At 37.7% G+C, this 20,986-nt stretch overlaps 1 protein-coding gene across 6 annotated transcripts in view; it reads left to right on the top strand.

Moving 5' to 3' along the window:
• Positions 1-20,986, top strand: part of Dlg1 (discs large MAGUK scaffold protein 1) — a 203,107-nt gene that overhangs the window by 96,475 nt on the left and 85,646 nt on the right. For 3 of the 6 annotated variants that reach the window (XM_038346136.2, XM_038346135.2, XM_038346134.2), the window contains exons 6-7: positions 10,123-10,221; positions 20,141-20,194. In XM_038346136.2, the coding sequence (XP_038202064.1) occupies positions 10,123-10,221; positions 20,141-20,194 (153 nt within the window). The remainder of the gene's footprint in view (positions 1-10,122; positions 10,222-20,140; positions 20,195-20,986) is intronic. The other 3 variants (XM_038346139.2, XM_038346138.2, XM_038346137.2) reach the window with 1 other exon arrangement.

Here is a 20,986-nt window from a genome sequence, read left to right as displayed (position 1 = left end):
TCAATGCCTCCTGTGTATGGATGAAAAATGAGACCCCAGCAGGTTCTGCTCTTACCAACATGTCACCACTTCTTGCCATTGTAGACCTTAGTCCTTAGAACCATAAGCCAGAATAAAATTCCTTGTTTTCTTAAGTCTCTCTCTCTCTCTCTATCTCTCTCTCTCTCTCTATCTCTCTCTCTCTCCCCTCCCTCCCTCCCTCCCTCCCTCCCCCCCCCCACTTCCTTTGGGGCAAGGTAGCAGGATGTCCCAATTGATGGTCCTCAGTGAATTCTAGCACTGGAGCCAGCCATTCGTATAAGGACCCTCTTTTGTTTCTTATTTAAGTATGGACAATGAGGAATCAAAGATCTGGGTACTAGGCAATATATCTAGGCTTTGAGATAGTAAGTGTTCCCATTTGTTCTCAGTGAAGCAGATCTAGGAATACATTTATGCCTGTATTTAGGTTTGTTCTGTATGAATGAAAAACCATGTATGTATACCAGTACTGCAATTCTGATCTAACAACTTAGGTCCATGCTGGGTTTTTTCCATTTTCATAATTTACAGCTTTACTTTTTCTAACATGAGAAACCTCGCTCCCATTTGTCCTTTATAGACTCATTTATAGAGTGGAAACCTCCCTTCACACTTCCCATCCTACCACTTTCTTTGCTTGCTTAAGTATCTACAGATTGCTTTTGTACTCCACTGGGATCTGGAGCCTCATGCCTAGATGCTTATGCTGCTGTGCCCATATCCACACCATCCACACTCGATCGGGTACCCCGCCACTGAGGTTTGGGCTCCCCGCCATCCTTTGCACACAGATGATAGCATCCCTTTACCCTGCTTTACTTTGGTTCCAACCATGCATGCTTGTTCAGGTAAGTCACTCCTCTACAAAGGCAGTGGTATCGTTCCATATACCTCTGAAGATTTTTTGTTTAGTTCTCTAAGTATGGTTGAGAATAGGAATCTCTATTCATTGCTCTTTCAGTGTGTATTTCCAAATGATATAGCAACAATTCTTTCAAAACCGTTTCTTCTCCCCTGTGCTTTGTCATGAATCATTTTAAAGGGCATTTAAGTATTTCATGAAAATTGGTTGCCACCATTTAAGTTTTTTAATTCCGACCTTCAAATACAGAATTCAGAAGTCTTTTTCAATAGTAACAATGTAGAAATAGTGACTGAGGCTTCAAGTCAAAGCCATGGATCCTCTTAATTCACAGTGTACTTTCTTCCATCTGTGGTAAAGTAACATAGCATAAAATTTTTACTTTAACCTTTTAAACATTCTAATTTGTGGGTATTTTCGCTGCCATGTATGGCAGTTGCACCTGCTTTCCACAGCAAAAGATGTCAGGTCCCCTGCCAATCACCCATATGGGTAGCTGATACTCAAACCCAGGTTCTCTGTAAGTTAATGCTTTTAACCTCTTAGCCATCTCTCCAGCCCCTTATTTTAGCCTTTTAAGTGTATAATTCAGTGACATTAAGTATATTCCCAATATTATGAAAATGTCATCCCTCATTTTAAGAATTACTACTTCAGGAGCAGGGGAGATTGATTTTGTTGTGTTGTTGTTGTTGTTGTTGTTTTTTCACCATAAAATCTAATGGCTCTAAAATCTGTTTGAAAGGAAAATAAATTCAGATAGCAGAGTCCAGCAATTAAGCTCATTTATCAGTATTAATATTCTTCCAACATTACTAAGATGTGCAGTATCTTTTAGAACACACTCATGTGTTTGTCTGATGACAGATGATTTATTTTGCGTTAATAGGTACCATTTTTCCTCCCTCACCTAATATTTATAATGTCTCTATGTATTTATTAACAATTGGAGAAATCAGTTTTCAGAATAAATGCAAGAAGGGAAACAATCAATGATCTTGACCCCCGTGTTAAACTTTTTAAATTTTCTTTTCTGTGTTTCATATCTTTTAATATTATTAGAAGTATTCATCTGATTACAAGCTATTATACTTAATTGGTTCATAACATTTAATGTTAATGGTTAACATTAATTGAGATACCTTTGGATATTTAGATATTCCACAGCTCCCCACTTACAAGCTCTGCTCTAGAGAATATCTCAGAAGTGTTATTCTTCCTTTTTAAATTATTCCTTGAGACTAAATTAAACTAAGTCTGAGATGAGGCAGTTTTTAAAGACTATGGGTATTTACTGGCAAATTAATTTTTCTAAACTTTGGATGGATTTAAATATCCATTTATCAATGTGACTAGGATATATTTCCAGTCAACTTTTAAAATATTATAGTAAGTATATAAGTAGGAATAATTTGTGACCTCTTCATTTTACTTATGTAGTCTTCGAGTTCTATCCATGTTGTATCACGTGCCAGAATTATTTCTTTGTGAGGCTGAATCATAATCCATTATAGGTATATTCCACATTTTGTTGATTATCTGTATATGTGTGTAAAGTTTGAATTGTTCACCTTTGACTGTTGTGAATGATACTGCCTTGGACATTGCATGCAAATAGTTGAGTCGTCTTTCCCCTATTCTTTAGTTGTTTAGAAGTAGAATTGCTAGATCACACAACAGTTCCATGACTGCTTTTTGAGGAACCACTAAATTGTTTCCCACAAATGCTTGTGCCATTTTTTTTATTTTTTATTATTTTTTTATTAAAAATTTCCACCTCCTCCCCGCCTCCCATTTACCTCCACCCTCCCCCGCTCCACTCCCCCCTCCCCTCTCCTGTTCCGAAGAGCAGTAAGGGTTTCCCTGCCCTGTGGGAAGTTCCACAGTCCTCCCCCCTCCATCCAGGTCTAGGAAGGTGAGGCATCCAAACAGGCTAGCCCCCCCCCCCAAAGCCAGTATGTGTAGTAGGATCCAATCCAGTGCCATGTCCTTGGCTTCTCAGCAGCCCTCATTGTCCGCAATGTTCAGGGAGTCCGGTTTTATCCTGTGCTTTTTCAAGTACCAGTCCAGCCGGCCTTGGTGAGCTCCGATTAGATCAGCCCCACCATCTCGGTGGGTGGGAGCACCCCTCGCAATCCTGACTTCCTTGATCATGATCTCCCTCCTTCTGCTCCTCCTTTGGACCTTGGCTGCTCAGTCCAGTGCACCAATATGTGACTCTGTCTCTATTTCCATCCATCGCCAGATGAAGGTTCTATGGTGATATGCAAGATACTCATCAGTATGACTATAGGATCTGGTCTTTTCCGGCTCCCTCTCCTCAGCTGCCCAAGGAACTAGCTTGGGGGCATCTCCCTGGATACCTGGGAACCCCTCTAGAGTCAAGTCTCTTGCCAACCCTAAAATGGCTCCCTTAATTAAGATATATACTTCCCTGCTCCCATATCCACCCTTCCTATATCCCAACCATCCCAATCACCCAAGCTCTCCCCCATCCTCCCCTTCACACCTTTTCTCTCACCCATCTCCCCTTACCCCCATCCCACCCCGCCCCCAAGTTCCCAATTTTTTGCCCGGCAATCTTGACTACTTTCCATATCTAGGAGGATAACTATCTGTTTTGCTTTGGGTTCACCTTCTTATGTATCTTCTCTAGAATCACGAATTATAGGCTCGAGTCCTTTATTTATGGCTAGAAACCAATTATGAGTGAGTACATCCCATGTTCATCTTTTTGGGTCTGGGGTTACCTCACTCAGAATCGTGTTTTCTATTTCTATACATTTGCATGCAAAATTTCAAGATGTCATTGTTTTTTATCGCTGAGTAGTATTCTAGCATGTATATATTCCACAGTTTCTTCATCCATTCTCCACTGAAGGGCATCTAGGTTGTTTCCAGGTTCTGGCTATTACAAATAATGCTGCTATGAACATAGTTGAACAAAGCTTTTGTAATATGATAGGGATCTCTTGGGTATATTCCCAAGAGTGGAATTGCTGGGTTCTGGGGTAGGTTGATCCCAGATTTCCTGAGAAACCACCCACACTGCTTCCAAAGTGGTTGCACAATGTTTGCAATCCACACCAGCAACGGATGAGTGGACCCCTTACTCCACAACCTCTCCAGCAAAGGCTATCATTGGTGTTTTTGAGTTAGCTATTCTGACAGGTGGTAAGATGATATCTCAAAGTTGTTTTGATTTGCATTTCCCATGATCGCTAAGGAGGTTGAGCATGACCTTAAGTGTCTTTTGGCCATTTGAACTTCTCTGTTGAGGAATTCTCTGTTCAGTTCCGCGCCCCATTTTTTAATTGGGTTACTTAGCATTTTAAAGTCTAGTCTCTTGAGTTCCTTATATATTTTGGAGATCAGACCTTTGTCTGTTGCAGGGTTGGTGAAGATCTTTTCCCAGTCAGTAGGGTGCCTTTTTGTCTTAGTGACAGTTGTCCTTTGCTTTACAGAAGCTGCTCAGTTTCAGGAGGTCCCATTATTCAGTGTTGCCCTTAATGTCTGTGCTGCTGGGGCTATACGTAGGAAGCGGTCTCCTGTGCCCAAATGTTGTAGAGTACTTCCATCTTCTCCTCTATCAGGTTCAGTGTGTTCAGATTAATATTGAGGCTTTTAATGCATTTGGACTTGAGTTTTGTGCATGGTGATAGATATGGATCTACTTTTCATTCTTCTACAGGTTGACATCCAGTTATGCCAGCACCATTTGTTGAAGATGCCCTCTTTCTTCCATTGTGTACTTTTAGCTCCTTTATCAAAAATCAGGTGTTCATAGGTTTGTGGGTTAAGATCCAGGTCTTCTATTCGATTCCATAGGTCGACTGCTCTGTTTTTATGCCAATACCAAGCTGTTTTCAATTACTGTAGCTCTGTAATAAGAGTTTGAAGTCGGGATGGTAATGCCTCCAGAAGTTCCTTTATTGTATAAGATTGTTTTGGCTATCCTGGGTTTCTTTGTTTTTCCATATAAAGTTGATATTTGTTCTCTCAAGATCTGTGAAGAATTTTTGATGGGACCTTGATGGGGATTGCATTGCATCTATAGATGCTTTTGGTAGAATTGCCATTTTTACTATGTTGATCCTCCCAATCCAAGAGCAAGGGAGATCTTTCCATTTTTTGGTATCCTCTTCAATTTCTTCTTCAAAGACTTAAAGTTCTTGTCAAATAGATCTTTCACTTCCTTGGTTAGAGTTACCCCCAGATATTTTATGATATTTGTGGCTATTGTGAAAGGTGATACTTCTCTGATTTCCCTCTCTGCTTCCTTATCCTTTGTGTATAGGAGGGCAACTGATTTTTTGGAGTTTGATCTTGTATCCTGACATGTTACTGAAGGAGTTTATCAGCTGTGTAGGAGTTCTTTGGTGGAGTTTTTTGTGGTCGCTTATATACACTATCATATATCTGCAAATAACGAAAGTTTTAACTTCTTCCTTTCCAATTCGAATCCTCTTGATCCCCTTATGTTGTCTTATTGCTATTGCTAGAACTTCAAGCACTATGTTGAAGAGATAAGGAGAGAGTTAGACAGCCTTGTTCCTGAATTTAGTGGAGATGGCCTGATTTTCTCTCCGTTTAATTGATGTTAGCTGTCGGCTTACTGTAAATAGCTTATTATATTTTAGGAATGACCCCTTGTATCCCTAATCTCTCCAAGACCCTTTATCATAAGGGGTTTTTGGTCAAATTGCTTTTCTGATTCTAATGAGATGATCATATGGTTTTTTTTCCTTCAGTTTATTTATATGACTGGATTACATTGATAGATTTTCATATGTCTGAACCAGCCTTGCATCTCTGGGATGAAGCCTACTTGATCGTTAGTGGATAATTTTTCTAAGTTTTCTTGGATTCGGTTGCCAGTATTTTTTTTGAGAATTTTTGCGGTCAATGTTCATGAGTGAGATGGCCCTGTAATTCTCTTCTGGTTGAGTCTTTGTGGTTTAGGTATCAGGGTAACTGTAGCCTCATAAAGGAATTTGGCAATGACTCTTCTGTTTTCTATATTATGAAATACCATAAGGAGTATAGGTATTAGCTCTTCTGGACGTTCTGGTAGAATTCGCATTGAAACCATCTGGTCCTGGGCTCTTTTTTGGTAGGGAGCTTTTTGATAACAGTTTCTAATTCTCGCGACTAACAGGACTATTTAGATTGTTCACCTGGTCCTGGTTTAACTTTGGTATATGGTACTTATCTAAAAAAAAAAAAAAACGTCCATTTCTTTTGCATTTTCCAATTTTGTGGCATACAGGCTTTTGTAGTAAGATCTAATGATTCTCTGAATTTCCTCTGTGTCTGTGGTTATGTCCCCCTTTTCATTTCTGATCTTGTTAATTTGCTTGTTTCTCTCCTGCCGTTTGATTAGTTTGGCTAGGGTCTGTCAATCTTGTTGATTTTCTCCAAAAACCAGCTTTTTGTTTCATTGATTCTTGGATTGTTTCTGTGTTTCTATTTTGTTGATGTCTGCCCTCAGTTTGATTATTTCCAGTCTTCTACTCCTCCTAGGTGAGTCTGCTTCTTTTTTTTCAGAGCTTCAGGTGTGCTGTTAAGTCACCAATGAGTGCTTCTCCGTTTTCTTTAAGTGGGCACTTAGTGCTATGAACTTTCCTCTTAGCACTGCTTTCATTGTGTCCCATAGGTTTTGCGTATGTTGTGTCTTTGTTTTTCATTAAATTCACGAAAGACTTTAATTTCTTTCTTATTTCTTCCTTGACCCAGGGTGGGTCAGTAGTTGACTGTTCAGTTTCCATGAGTTTGTAGGCTTTCTGGGGGTAGCATTGTGTGTTGAATTCTAATTTAATCCATGGTGATCCGATAAGACACAGGTGGTTACTAATATTTTTTGTAACTGTGGAAGTTTGCTTTGTTACCGTGTATATGGTCACATTTTTGAAAAGGTCCATGAGCCGCAGAGAAGAAGGTATTCTTTCCTATTTGGGTGGAATGTTCTGTAGATGTCTGTTAAGTCCATTTGGTTCATTACCTCCATTAAGTCTTTTTAATCTCTCTTAGTTTCTATCTGATTGACCTGTCCATTGGTGAGAGAGGAGTGAAGTCTCCCCACTATCAGTGTGTTTTGGTCTTGATGCTGTCTTGAGTCTAGTAATGTTTCTTTTACATAAGTGAGTGCTTTTACATTAGGGCATAGATATTCAGGAGTTGAGACTTCATTCTGAAGGAGTATAAAGTGTCCCTTTTCCATCTCTTCTGATTGATTTTTAGTTTGAAGTCAACTTTGTTAGAAATTAGTATGGCCACACCCGCTTGTTTCTTAGGTCCATTTGCTTGATAAACCTTTTCCCAACCCTTTACTCTGAGTAGGTGTCTGTTTTTTTGTGGTTGAGGTGTGTTTCTTGTAACAGCAGAATGTTGGATCCTGTTTTCGTATCCAATCTCTTAGCCTGTGCCTTTATTTATTGGTGAATTGAGTTCATTGATATTAATGACCAGTGGTTGTTAACTCCAGTCATTTTTTTTTTGTAGTAGAGTTAGTGTGTTTCCCTTCTTCTAGTTGGTGCTGGTGAAGGGTCGCTAGATGTCTGAGTTATTGTGGGCATTGTTGGACTCCTTGGTTTGTGAGTTTCCTTCTGTTAACTTTCTGCAAGGCTGGATTTGTGGCTACGTATTGTTTAAATCTTGTTTTGTCCTGGAATATCTTGTTTTCTCCATCGATGGTGAATGCAAGCTTTGTTGGGTATAGTAGTCTGGGCTTGCATCCATGTTCCCTTAGTGTCTGTAGCACATCTATCCAAGCTCTTCTGGCTTTCATGGTTTCCATTGAGAAGTCAAGTGTAATTCTGATAGGTTTCCCTTTATATGTTACTTGACCTTTTTCCTTTGCAGCTCTTAATATCTGTTCTTTATTCTGTATGTTTGTGTTTTGATTATTATATAGCACGGGGATGCTTTTTTTTGATCCAGTCTATTTGGTGTACCTTCATAGGAATATCCTTCTTTAGGTTGGGGAAATATTCTATTAATTTTGTTGAATATATTTTCTGGGCCTTTGAGTTGTAATTCTTCTCCTTCTTCTACCCCAATTATTCTTAGGTTGGTCTTTTCATGGGTTTGTCCAGATTTCCTGGATGTTTTGTGTTAAGAATTTGTTGGATTTGTTTGTTCTTAGTCTGTGAGTTATTTCCTCTATAGTATCTTCAGAGTCCGAGATTCTTTCTTCCATCACTTTTATTCTGTTGGTAAACTTGTCTCTGAAGTTTCTGTTCGTTTACTCAGAATTTCCATTTCCAGTCTTCCCTCGGATTGTGTTTTCTTCATTACCTCCATTTCATTTTTCAGGTCTTGTACTGTTTCCCTTACCTGTTTGATTGCTTTTTTCTTGTTTTCTTGGGTATCTTTGTGAGATTTATTTATTTCATCTACCTTTTTGTTTGTCATCTCCATTCTTTATGGCAGTTTTTTACACCTCCTGTTTAAGGTCCTCTATTATTTTCATAAAGTACTATTTTAGGTCAATTCTTCTATTTCTTCTGGAGTAGGGTGTTCAATTCTTGTTGTTTTGGGATGCCTGGATTCTGGTAATGTCATGTTGCCTTTCGGGTTGGTGGAGGAGTTCTTGCATTGGCGCTCTGCCATCTCTTCTTTCAAATGGAGCTAGGAGAGACTTGGTTGTCTGGTCCAAATCTTTGCTGTGACTGAATCCCGGTGGATCTCCTCAGTGCCGGAGCAGGAGCTATTCCTTGCAGCACAATCTGAAGAAGCCCGCACTCCCTTGCAGGAATCCTCCAACCGCCTGGAGGGCAACCTCTCACCCCTCTAGGTAGATGGCCCTTGGTGCAGGAGCAGGGACACTGTCGTGTTGCCAAGAACCTTGAATACACTAGGGAAGGCTTGGGAGAGGCAGGGACTGTGTGTACCAAAGACACCCCTGCACCAGGAGCTGGGGGAGGGGGGGATTGTGCTCTCTTCTGGGGCAGGTCGCCCCAGGATAGCACCACACTCAACCGTCCAGATGGAACTCCACAGCACTGAATCAGGGATTCCTTCCTCTGCTTGTGCCATTTTATACACACTCAGCAATATCACAAGGGTTTTGTTTCATCCTTGCCACCACTTGTTTACTTTTTTGTTTTGTTTTAATGGACACCATTCCTCAGTAATGTATAAAGTACCAATTCTTTATAACTTTGCTTTGCATTTCCCTAATAACCAGTCTTTTCATGTTCTCATAACACACTTGTTAATCATTGTAAAAACTATATTCAAATCTACATTTAGGTTTTTGGTTGGCTGGTTTTGGTTTTGAGGACAGTAGTATTATATAATAATACATATTGTGAGTTCAGGCTGGCCTTGAATTTACTATTCCTAGCCTCAACCTGGTTTTATACATTTTTATGAATCTTGATTTGATTTGATAAATTACAGTTATTAATATAATCTTGTTTTATTGATACATGCAAAGTAGCTTCATCTTAATTTTTCTTCTTGCTTAAGTCTATTAGTATCCATTGTCTTTCTATCTGCTTGATTTTAAAGATTATCTTACATTATATTTCATTTGTATTTTGAGTTAATTTGTTTATAGTAATATAATTTTGTTAGAAAATATACTTTCTATGCATATTATATGCTATCTTTGAAAATGATCAAGCCAGGCAGTAATTAAGCATGAATATTAAAGTTTATTGGTTTAAATTGCTGAAACGCTTCTGTCCTTTTTCCCTCACTTTTGCCAGAGTCTGTCTGGCACATAAGGATCCAGTTAGCTAGGTTATTTATTGTTCTAGGTAGCAGATTCTTAATAATATGGATTTACTTTAAATGATATGTATTCTGTTTAGAGATTTTTAAAAATCTTTTTCCTGTTGATTTATAAACATTATTTACATGGTAGGCTAAATAATTTTTTATTTTAATGTGAAAAAGGAAAAATAAACAGATACTGTCTGGATGCAAAAAAGTTTTTGCAACTTGTCTATAAAACAAGCATGTCATAAAATAGTGCATGATTGATTGTGTTTATTGATGCATTCTAAAGAACAGGTCTTCTTAACCATGACACTGACATTATAAATTGATGTTGTAATTATTACTGAAGTAGTCATAGGACAGTTTCATTACTTAACTAACTAAAGTAATACCTTAATAATTTTCCCACTTATTAATATATGAAGAACTATATTACCTTTATGGTACAACTTTCTGTTTGTTTCTCTTTTATTTGATTTTTTTCCTGATTTTTTTGTCATTGATGATTTTAGCCCACAGAAGCTGTTTGTCCCTCCTCTCCCACTGTCCCTGTGACCCCTGCCCTGCCAGTCCCTGCTGAGAGTACTGTCGTCCTGCCCACCGCACTACAGGTTTTTATTGGTTTCTTTTTTTATTTATAAACATTTGATTTGCTTTCAATGTTTTATTTGTATTCTTTTAAACTGTTGAATAGATTTCTTTCATTAGGTTATATTAATTTTCTTTTTCTTAAGTTGAAATTTAAGATAACTCAACATTAGCTATTTTATTTGGTACAAAAATAGAGTTCATTCTGAGTTTATCATTAACATGCCTTTGTGCTTGTAACTATGTTCAAAGTAAGTTATATTTTTGTTTTTATAAACTTGTCTGATTCGTGGATTTAGTGGTCCTGCTTTTTTGCCAGATCCATTCTTTGCTGTGGCACTGTTTCTCAGTGCAGATTTGTCTTGGAAGTATTCAGCCTTTTGTATTTGTTTTAAATCCCATGCTCTGCATTTATTGAGGTAGATTGTATCTCAATTACATGAAAGCTCCTGTTTAGAGATAGGGCCCTTTGTGTAGTCCTTGTTGACCTTGTTTCTGTCCTCCTGCTGCCACTTCCTGAGTGTTGTGGAGTATATGTGTAACATAATGCTCTGTCTTTATAACTTATGGAAATACTGCTTCAAACTAAAACCCTACTTTTTCCTTCTCTCTTCTTTCTTTCTTCTTTCTTTCTTTTCTTTCTTTCTTTTTTTTTTTTTTGTTGTTGGTTTGGTTGGTTTTTCGAGACATGGTTCCTCTGTCTAGCTCTGGCTGTCTTAGAACTAGCTTTTGTAGACCAGGCTGGCCTTGAATTCACAGAGATCCGCCTGCTCTGCCTCCCAGGCACTGGGATTAAAGGCTACGCCACTACTGCCCTACACACTTTTTTTTTTTATTTTATGGAACAGTAAGAAAAAAGAAAAATTGTAGTCAAATGTCAGCGAATTTGATAATTATTTTTAGAATCTTATTCGTTGAAAGGAGTTATAATTTGTTGAACATTTTATTGCCCCTTGCAACACAGCTATTCAGTCAAATTAATAGTAAGTATAGTTAATGATCTTTTGTTTGAGAGCTTCCAGTATCGCTCATAATATGACTTAATCTGTTCAGAGATATATTGCTGAACTTGATCATTGACATAAATCTAGGTAGGTAAACGTTGTCTGCTGAGAGAGTATAATTGCAGCTTCAGACAAGCTCCTTTTGAGAGGGAAATGAGAAACAGTGTGGTCACTCACATTTTAGGGCTTCCCTTATGCTTAAAAACTAAAAATCAAAGTAGCGTACTGAGATTCTAGGAGAAAACCTTCAGTAGTATAGTGAGCCAAACGGATTGTAATGACTTGAGTTATACTGATGTTGCAATTCCAGGTCCTTACCTTTTGTGGAAATTGTTAGAATTCAGTCATTATGAAGCCATCATGAATTGAATATGTAAATCTAGATATATATTATTTTTATATTGTGAAGAGTGAGCAGTCAACAATTTAAAGTTGCTACAAACATGGTAAAGCCTGTGCTCTTAACCTCTGAGCCATCTCTCCAGCCCATTCCTTCTACTTTTCTTGGTAAAATAGTTTTGGAATTTTGTACAGGTCTCTGTGTTCAACTGGGAGCCTGCCCTCCTTCAGGTTTCTTTGATTAACCGGGTGTCCCTAAGTTAGCACTCTGCTAGTAAATTGTTGAAACGTTCATAGTTTATAGTCCTTAGAGTTAAAAAATAAAAGTTTATAAGTCAGTATGAATTGTTTTCAACTCATTCCCACCACTCACTGCTGTGTAACTGGTAGTTTTACTTCACAGTGATGAAGTCTGTTTTTCTAATCTGCATTACTAGAGTAGTGGTGGTTCTGACTTGAGAAGGTTTTGCAATGATGAGAAGAGAAGCCTAACTAAGATAAGAGCTATGGCTCTGAGTCTGACTTCAGTTCCTAGCTAGAGAGATAGTGCTTCCTGAACAGCATCTTTGCACACAGGCCCCTTATACTATCTGCCAGGGGGGGGGGGGGAGAGAGAGCGATGAGAGAGAGAGAGAAGAGAGAGATGGAGAGAGGAGGCAGAGGAAGATGAGAGAGAGAGAGAGAGAGGATAAACAAATGAATAAATCTAAAAGTCTATGAGCAGCCAGGTGTACTGGCTCACACCTTTAATCCCCAGCACTGGGGAGGCAGAGGCAGATGGATCACTGTGAGTCATGGCCAGCCTGGTCCTACATAGAACAACCAGACCTGCATTAGAAACTGTCTCAAAACACAAACTCAGTGAAACTACAACCCACTACTGATGTCATAGATGACGGTGATACATGCTATGAGAAAAGCTGGTGGCTTTGTATCATTTTTCAAATAAGTATTATCACCATTATTAGAATGCTTATTGTAAAAATTGATAGAACTAAATGTTGTTTCCAGATAAATTCTAAAACATATTCTTAAGGAATGTGTAAACTTGGGCCAGTAAAGGTGACTCAGCAGTTAAAAGCAGGTATTTCTTTTATAGAAGACCCATGTTCAGTTCCCAGCACTGAGGTCAGATGACATTAATTCCAGCTCTAAGGGATTTGACACTCCCTTCTGGCCTTACAGGCACCTGATTCACAAACACACACACACTTTAAAATTAAATTACATCTTCATCAGAGAAGTTTCTTCTTGCAGATAGGATTTAGCACAGAGATTTACAACTGGACAGTGTGCAGTGAGAGACCATGAAGCACTCAGCTCTAAATGGAGGGTCTTCATCAGACCCTCCCCTTGAGGCTCAGGGATCAATGCCAAAAAGGGGGCAAAAAAAATTTTAAAGCTAGAAGTGATAAGTGGCTCATGACAGTCTTCTAGATAGAATAGGGCTGGTATAGAATTCAGAATCTGACATCATGTACAAACTCAATCCAGACAAAATCCCAGCAGGGAGAAGGGATAGTAGGCATGGACTCCCAGCCCTCACCACGAAGCTATTTGCAGTTGATACTGCTGGGAGAGAGAAAAATCAGTTTTTCCCAATGTAGTGACACTGGGTATATCAACCACACTCAGGGGTAGGTCCATGCTCAGGAGTAGTTGACTAACACAAAATGGTCTCCATTGATTTTTATTGTTTTGGTTTAGTGGTTTTTTGATTTTTTTTTTTTTGAGGGCTCTTTATTTTGTTTTCTGGGTTGTTGGCTTTTTATTCTGTTTTGTTTGGGGAGAGAGTAAAAACATGAAGTTGGGTGGTAATGAGGTGGGGAGAATCTGGGAAAAGAACATGGAGAGGGGAAAGAATATGGTCAAAATATATTGTATGAAAAAACTTTAGATACTTTAAAAATGTAATAATAAAAAATAAATCTTGAAAGAATGTATAAGTCAGGCTTGCCCTTTTAAATGATACTTTATTTTTAGAGGAATCAGTATTTAAAGAAATAGAAGTCAGGGCTACTGTTACTGTGATAAAACACCATAACTAAAGGCAAGTTGGGAAGGAAAGGGTTTATTTGGCTTATACATCCACATCATAGTCCATCACTGAAAGAAGTCAGGGCAGAAACCTGGAGGTGAGAGCTAATGCAGAGGCTGTGGAGGGATGCTTCTTACTGACTTGCTGCTTATGGCTTTCTCATTCTGTGTTCTTTTTATTGTCCATTTTTAAATTGTTTTTATTGCGTTACATATTTTCTCTGCTTCCCTCCCTTCTTCCTCCCTCTACTTCTACCCTCTCCCATGATCCCTTTTGCTCCCGGTTTACTCAGGAAGTCTTGTCTTTTTCTACTTTCCATGTAGATTAGATCCATGTATGCCCCCTGTATTCTTATAGAACCGAGGACCACCAGCCCAGGGATGTCCCTACCCCACACCCCCATCAATCACAAATTAAGAAATGCCATATCGGCTTTCCTGCAGCCCCATCTTAGAGAGGCATTTTTCTTAGCTGCTGTTCCTTTCTCTCGGATGACTTTAGTTTGTGTTCTATAGACATAAAACTTTTCAGCACAGAAACAGAAGTAAAAGATTCAGAGTTTAGTCCTATCTTTGTAACACAAACAGGTTACACTTTCTGACTGTTATACTCTCTTTTTCTGTAAGGGAGAGATTACACCACCACATTTCCCAGTTAGTCTGAGGGTTAGGCAAATAATACCCAATGAAAGAAAGATAGTAGATGGATGATTTTTTAAGACTGTCAGACAGACACAGTGGTGCATTCCTTTAATACTAACACTGTGGAGGCAGAGGTAGGCAGATCCCTGTGAGTTCAGAGCCAGCCTGGTTTACATAGGAAGTCCCAGACAGAGCAGAAAACCACAAATAACGAAGACACCTTATATTGTCTTTCTTTTTTTGTGGAATGCTTTTATATTTTACAATATTTTATATTGATCATATCATCTGAACTTGATTTAAGCTGACTACAAATGGTGCAGGGCAAGATACATTGAATAACTACCTAAAATTAGTAAAACATCATGAACTTAATAGTCTGATCTAAACCCACCACAATTTTGTCACACTCATTTCTAGACATGTGATAGTGGAAGAAATTCCTCCATCTTTCAGAGCTCCGTTTTTCCCCACATGAAATTCAAGTATATGATAATATGATTCTTTCCTCTAGGGATGCAGCCATTCACCTTTATGATTCTAGCTTTATAATCCAGAGCTACTGTAGAGGTAGGTGCTTTAGACTTGCTTAGTCAGCTTGAAACACTATTCTGCCGACTAAGTTTGGACAGAATGCTTTTGCCCTAGTGCTCTCTTGGATGTTCTTGTGCTTCCTCCCTGTCTGTTGTTCTCCCTCACTCTCCTCTCCTCTCCCACTCTCTTTTCTCTTCCCCCTTCCATATTTGTGGTGTGCTTTTGGGTGGGGGGGTGTCTCTTGGTACTCAGACATACTCTTCACACACAATAAGTTGGTTTCATTCTCTTTTTTGGTAATCGTTCCAATCATACATATTAATATCCTTCCTCATCTGAGATTTGGCTTTCTGCAGTTCCATTTACACTCAAATATGGTCAAAAAATACTAAGTAGAAAATTCTAGAAACCGTGACTCATAAATTTTAAATAACTTTTATTACAAGATAGGATTATACTTATTTTATTTTGTTTCTAACTATTATTCATCTATTTTGGTGACCGGTTTAGAAATTAAACCTTCATAGGTGTGTGTATGCACGCACACACACACACACACAACACACGCACACAACATTATTACTATCCAGTGTTTCAAGTACCTGTGCAACATCTTGAGAGATATCCACTGTGGATCAGGGGGACTTATGTATATAATAATACTATAATTGACTTCCTGCAAGAACCTAAGACTGTAGAGGAGGAAAGTTACCCATTAATTTCTTTATGAATGAGAGCCTTTCCAGTTTGAAATACAACAGGGTATTGAGTCAAATTATTGGATCAGTAGTATTATCTTACCAGTTTTTTATGAGTAATCTTAAATAAAATATTCATCTATGCAGTTATCTGAATTAATTTTTTGGTAATTGTATACTGGCACTTGACTGAAGTTCCTTTATTCTATTGCTTTCTAGATTTTTGTTATTATATCGGTTTGTATTTTCAAATAACTGCAGGTTTACAAGTTGCAAAATGTACAAAGATGTTTCATACTTTTTACATAGATCCTCTAGTTGTTAATACTTGCACTTAATTATATCCCTTTATAATTTCTCTTAACTATATAGTATCATCATCACCGTTATTAATTAGTTCTGTAAATTTTTGTTATTAGTATAGCAGCAGTCACTACCAGATACTTTGATGAAATAGATCAGTAGAATGAACTTTTCTTTAACTGTTACTGTTAAATGGTCCAATTCATTCCTGGCTTGTCAGTTCCTAGATAGTCTAGACTATCTTTGCCATTGTACTACCCTTTCCCCTAGCTGCTAAATTATTTACAGGGTTTTATCTTCCAAGTTGAAACACACAATGTCATATGTGTTAAGAAATAATAATAGATAAGCATGTATGTACTTCCTACTGTTTATATTTTCTTTATATTACTTCTGGGACCCTCATACAGTCCTCTCTTGGGTAAAGAGTTTGAATATTCATTGAGGTTACTATAGTCAAATATGACAGAATAACTATGAGATAGAGATCTTGGACCGGGTCTTGACAGAAAGTTTCTTTTGAAGTGAGATATAGGAAGTGAGTTTTTCTTTTCCCACCTAAAATAATAAGAAAACAGAAAACAGGGACTACCAACAGAAAACAGGCACTACCTTGGCCAACATACAACCTTGAAAAACTTAACAGGGTAAGAGGTAATGTGGAATGAAAGACCTTGCTTACAAGGAAGCAACAAGCACTCAAAAGAAAGTGTGAAATTTATTTTAGGTATTTAGTGCAACTTTTAAAACTAGTTTATTTTCTATATCTACATTTTCAGCCCTTCCCTATCTTTGCTGGTAGTGCTGATGCTACGATACTGTATCTGTCTGTAGTGTGTACATATCTTCAGGTCACACATTGTGTCCTCCCTTCATTCCCATTACTATAAGTTGAAAAAATATAAATTACTATTTCAACAAATACCATGTTTTATCTTGATAGAAAATTTTAAGTTCGTAAATAATTTATATACCCGTAAATGTTTTCATTTCCTTCCTACTGCTATCATTTAGATATTTTACCATTACTTTAGGTGCCTCAACTTGAAATAATCAGAACATTTTGCCTCTTGAACTTTATGTCTGTAAGCGCTTATTTCAAACGCTCTTTTATGACATTTTTCTTTTTTATAATTATGTGTTTAATAATATAATATGATAAAACGAATTCATAGAGCTGGTCAAAAAAAAAGGAAAAGAGTTCAAGATGGCAGAAGGATCAGACCCACTCATTCACTCACTCAAATACCGCATAAAAACACTAAACTGGAAGCCATAATGTATACACAGAGGACCTGGTTTGCAGACTCTGCAGGCCATGTGAGTTCATATGAGCTTTGCTCATGCTGATCTAGGGGGCTTTGTTTTCATGGTATCCTCCATTCCTTCTGGCTCTTATCTGCCTCATCTGTCAGAATCTCTGAGCCCCGAGGAAGAGATTTGATGGAGATACCCCATTTAGCACTGAGTGTTCCAAGATCTCTGACTCTTGTTATATCATGACATATTTTAAATCAGTAGGTTTTCTTATGACATGATAGATTTATCAACCAGGTGCTAGTTTGATTTAAATTTGTAATTAATTCTTAGTACAAATATTCGTGTTTTTTTCTTCCAGTTTCATGTTTCTTGAGATTTCCCTTCAGATATGGTACTCTAAATTTTACCTATATCTATAGGCAACTTATTCTTTATTGTTTGTTTTAAGTAAATATAAGATTTTGTTGTTGTATGTACATATTTCAATATTATAAATTATTTGAATAAAAAAGCATCCAGAATGGTAATGATGAATTGTTGCTGACAGGTAACATTGTAATAATTATAAAAAATTATTGAAATTAGGTTTCCTTAAATACCTACCCATTGCATGATTGATACAGATAAGTAGAGGGAACCAGGTGGCTTTCTTTCCATAATGGTTGAAGAACATAATTTCTTCCTTTAACTTTAAAATGCCTTTTCTTTCTTCTCTAAAATCCTTAGGCAGAACCCAGTAAAGCTCTATCATTAGTATGGTAAAAATGGTCAGCCTCAGTAATCTCATTATGCTACTGAGAAGTGAGTCATTTCAACTGTCTGTAAAATCTCAGATGTCTCTAAGTTTTGCTTAGTAATAGCTTAACAGGTAGAATCTTTATCGTGTTTAATGTCACTAAATTGTCAAAGATAGACAACTTATATAGGGTTGAACATGTAGGAGTTCACATCATCTTGTAGATAATGAATAAAACCAATTTATTTTGAGCTGTTCTTATACGTGTAGTCCAATCTGAAACTGTTGTACTTACCCATTTTATTATATGATATATGCTCATAAGTAGTTGACTGACAATAGTGTATCATTTGGATTCTGTTTGTATCTCAAGCTGTTCTTGAGCTTGAAATTCTCCACACCACAAAGTTGGGCATGGTGGTTTATGCTTATAATTCTAGCATTTGGAAGGCTGAGGCAAGAGCATTGTTTTGAGTTTGAGGCCAGCCAGGGCTACATAAAGAAATCTAATCTTGGGCTATACTGTGCGACATTGCCTCAAAACAACAAAAATTTAAATTTAAGTGCATAAATAAAAAGCCAATTTATTTATTTAGAAGAAAACTGTTTTGTGCTATATATTGCTTCTATACAACTTTGCTATGTAGTTTTTTTTTTTTTTTTCCCCCAAAATCAGGGTTTCTCTGTAGCCCTGATTGCCCTGGCCTTGAACTCAAGAGATCCCACTGCTTCTGTCTTCCAAATGCTGGGATTAAAAGTGTTTTCCATCACCACCGGGCTGCTGTGTAATTCTTTTTTTTTTTTTTTTTTTTTTTTTTTGGTTTTTCGAGACAGGGTTTCCCTGTAGTTCCTAGAGCCTGTCCTGGAACTAGCTCTTGTAAACCAGGCTGGCCTCGAACTCAGAGATCCGCCTGCCTCTGCCTCCCGAGTGCTCGGATTAAAGGCGTGCGCCACCACCGCCCAGCTGCTGTGTAATTCTTTAGGGAATTAATATTAGCATGTAAGCATCTCTCTGAAAGTTTGTTTTAAAGGACAGTTGTTTGTTTGATTTAGCACTCTTACAAAGAAATCTTAAATATTCTGAAAAAAATAATGTTGAAATATAAAAAGAATTTATCTTTCTGGTATATTTTTCACTTGATAGTTAATTTTGTTCCTTAGTATCACCCATGTAAAAAAAAGAAAGAAAGAAAAAAGAGAGAGAGACAGAGAGAGAGGAGAGGAGAGAGAGAGAGAGAGAGAGAGAGAGAGAGAGAGAGAGAAATTTAAGAAGAAACCAGGGTTGTTGGTATTTTTTTTTCCTTTCATTTCAAAGTTAAATTGATGCTCATTACAAATTATTTTGTGGATGGTCTAGAATAACAGCAAAGAGCAGAAATTTCAGCCCAAAATAATCTAGGTCTTAACATAGAAAAATACTCTAATTTTCCTCAAATTTGTGACTAATTTCTCTGTGTGCCAGATAGTATGTTGTTGTTTGAGGGGATTATATTTTTCATTTGGCAGATTTTTTTTTCTAGGTTAATAAAATGATTGGAATCTTTGTGGGATCCTTGGAAAAATAACTGGATTTCCTTGCAAAATAGTTTTGTTTTGTTTGTTTTACTAAAGAATGCTACTTGGGGTTAAAAAAGATTGTGGTGAGGTTCTTTACCAATCTTAAATTTGCACCTGTTTTCATAGCAGTAGAGTGTTAGGGGCTGGAGAGATGACTAGTGTTAAAATACATGCCATGCAAGACTGGAAACAGTTCAGATCCCCAGAGCCCATGAAAATTGTAGTGAGTGTACATCCTGTCTGTAATTCGGGCCCTCTGAATTTCATAGGCAGAAAAGGAGATGTCAGGAAGAATCCCTAGAGCAGGCTAGGTAGCTGTAGACAGGCCACAGCAGCGAGCACAGTGGGAACATGAGAATGAGGTGGAGTAGCAGTGGAGGATGATTCCAGACATTAGCTTCAGGCCTCCACATGCACGTGTTCACACATGTGTCACTCATGCAACATGTATATAAACACATTCAAGAAAATAGAAAAAGGGAAACTGATACCATCTTATTTCTCAAAAGCAAACCTAGTTAGAAATGTTCATATCTCATTTCCTTCACTTGGCTGTACTGCTTAATGTATCTCACTTGAATGTGTATTTTACTTGTAGAAGGCTCAAATAAAACAGTAACTTTAGAAATAGCAAGCCAGTGAAATCCAGTGCCTGTGAGATTGCATCAGAAGTATCACAAGTTCAAACTGAAACTGTACTAAAGAACAATATCCTGCCTTAAAAAACAAACCACTTAGCAGTCAGTCTTTGTTAAGCTGTTACTATATGGAGCATGATAATGTAACTTGTTGGTTCTTTGTTACACTAACACCTACAACTCTTTCTTTACAGGCAAACCCTCCTCCAGTGCTGGTCAACACAGACAGCTTAGAGACACCAACTTATGTAAGTTTTATCCCATCACCCGATTTAACTAATTTTGCCTTTTTTGTTGTTGAAGTTGATGTAGTCAGTTTAAGACTTTCTGCCACTGCAAACCTGATGATGATGATGGTACACACTTGTAGTTCTGGCCTTTGGTTAAGCAGGAGTGCAAGGACAGCCTGGGTTGCATAGTGACTTTAAGGCTAGCCTGGGCTACATAAGAGTCCATCTCAAAAAAAAATTTTGTTTCTACTAGTATATAGTATATCTATAATTGGTAGTAAATAAAGCCATACTATCTTGTTTTGGTTGAGTTATTAAAAGTAAATAAAACAATATACCTTGTTTTAGGATTTACACAAAGCAGCAATGGTAAAATTAAAAATTTATGTTTTAATTTTGAGTTTATTAACTTTCACTAAATGTTTTTACATACTCAGTAATTTAGAGGATGGCTTATGTTTATTTTAATTTCATGTGTATGAGTATTTGACTGGATGCATGGCTCTGCACCCTATGTGTGCAGTGCCCATGGAGGCCAGAGGGTGCCAGATCCCCCTGGGGCTAGAATTACAGATAATAATGGAGGCCGTGGGAGGCCTCCATGGGAAATGAAACCTAAGGTCTTCTGGAAGGGTGGTCAGTGATCATTGGAGGAGGGTGGACTGAGACAGGGTTTCTCTGTATAACAGCTCTACTTGTCCTGTTCCAGAACTGGCTCTATATAGCCAGCTGGCCTCAAACTCTGCTTGCCTCTGCCTTCTAAGTGCTGGGATTAAAGGCATGCAACACCACCACCCAACAGACAGCCAG

The sequence above is a fragment of the Arvicola amphibius genome, chromosome 10 (genome assembly GCF_903992535.2).
Source record: "Arvicola amphibius chromosome 10, mArvAmp1.2, whole genome shotgun sequence".
Taxonomy (NCBI): domain Eukaryota; kingdom Metazoa; phylum Chordata; class Mammalia; order Rodentia; family Cricetidae; genus Arvicola; species Arvicola amphibius.
Note: the sequence above shows the minus strand (reverse complement) of the source record. Positions and strands in the feature narration are given on the sequence as shown.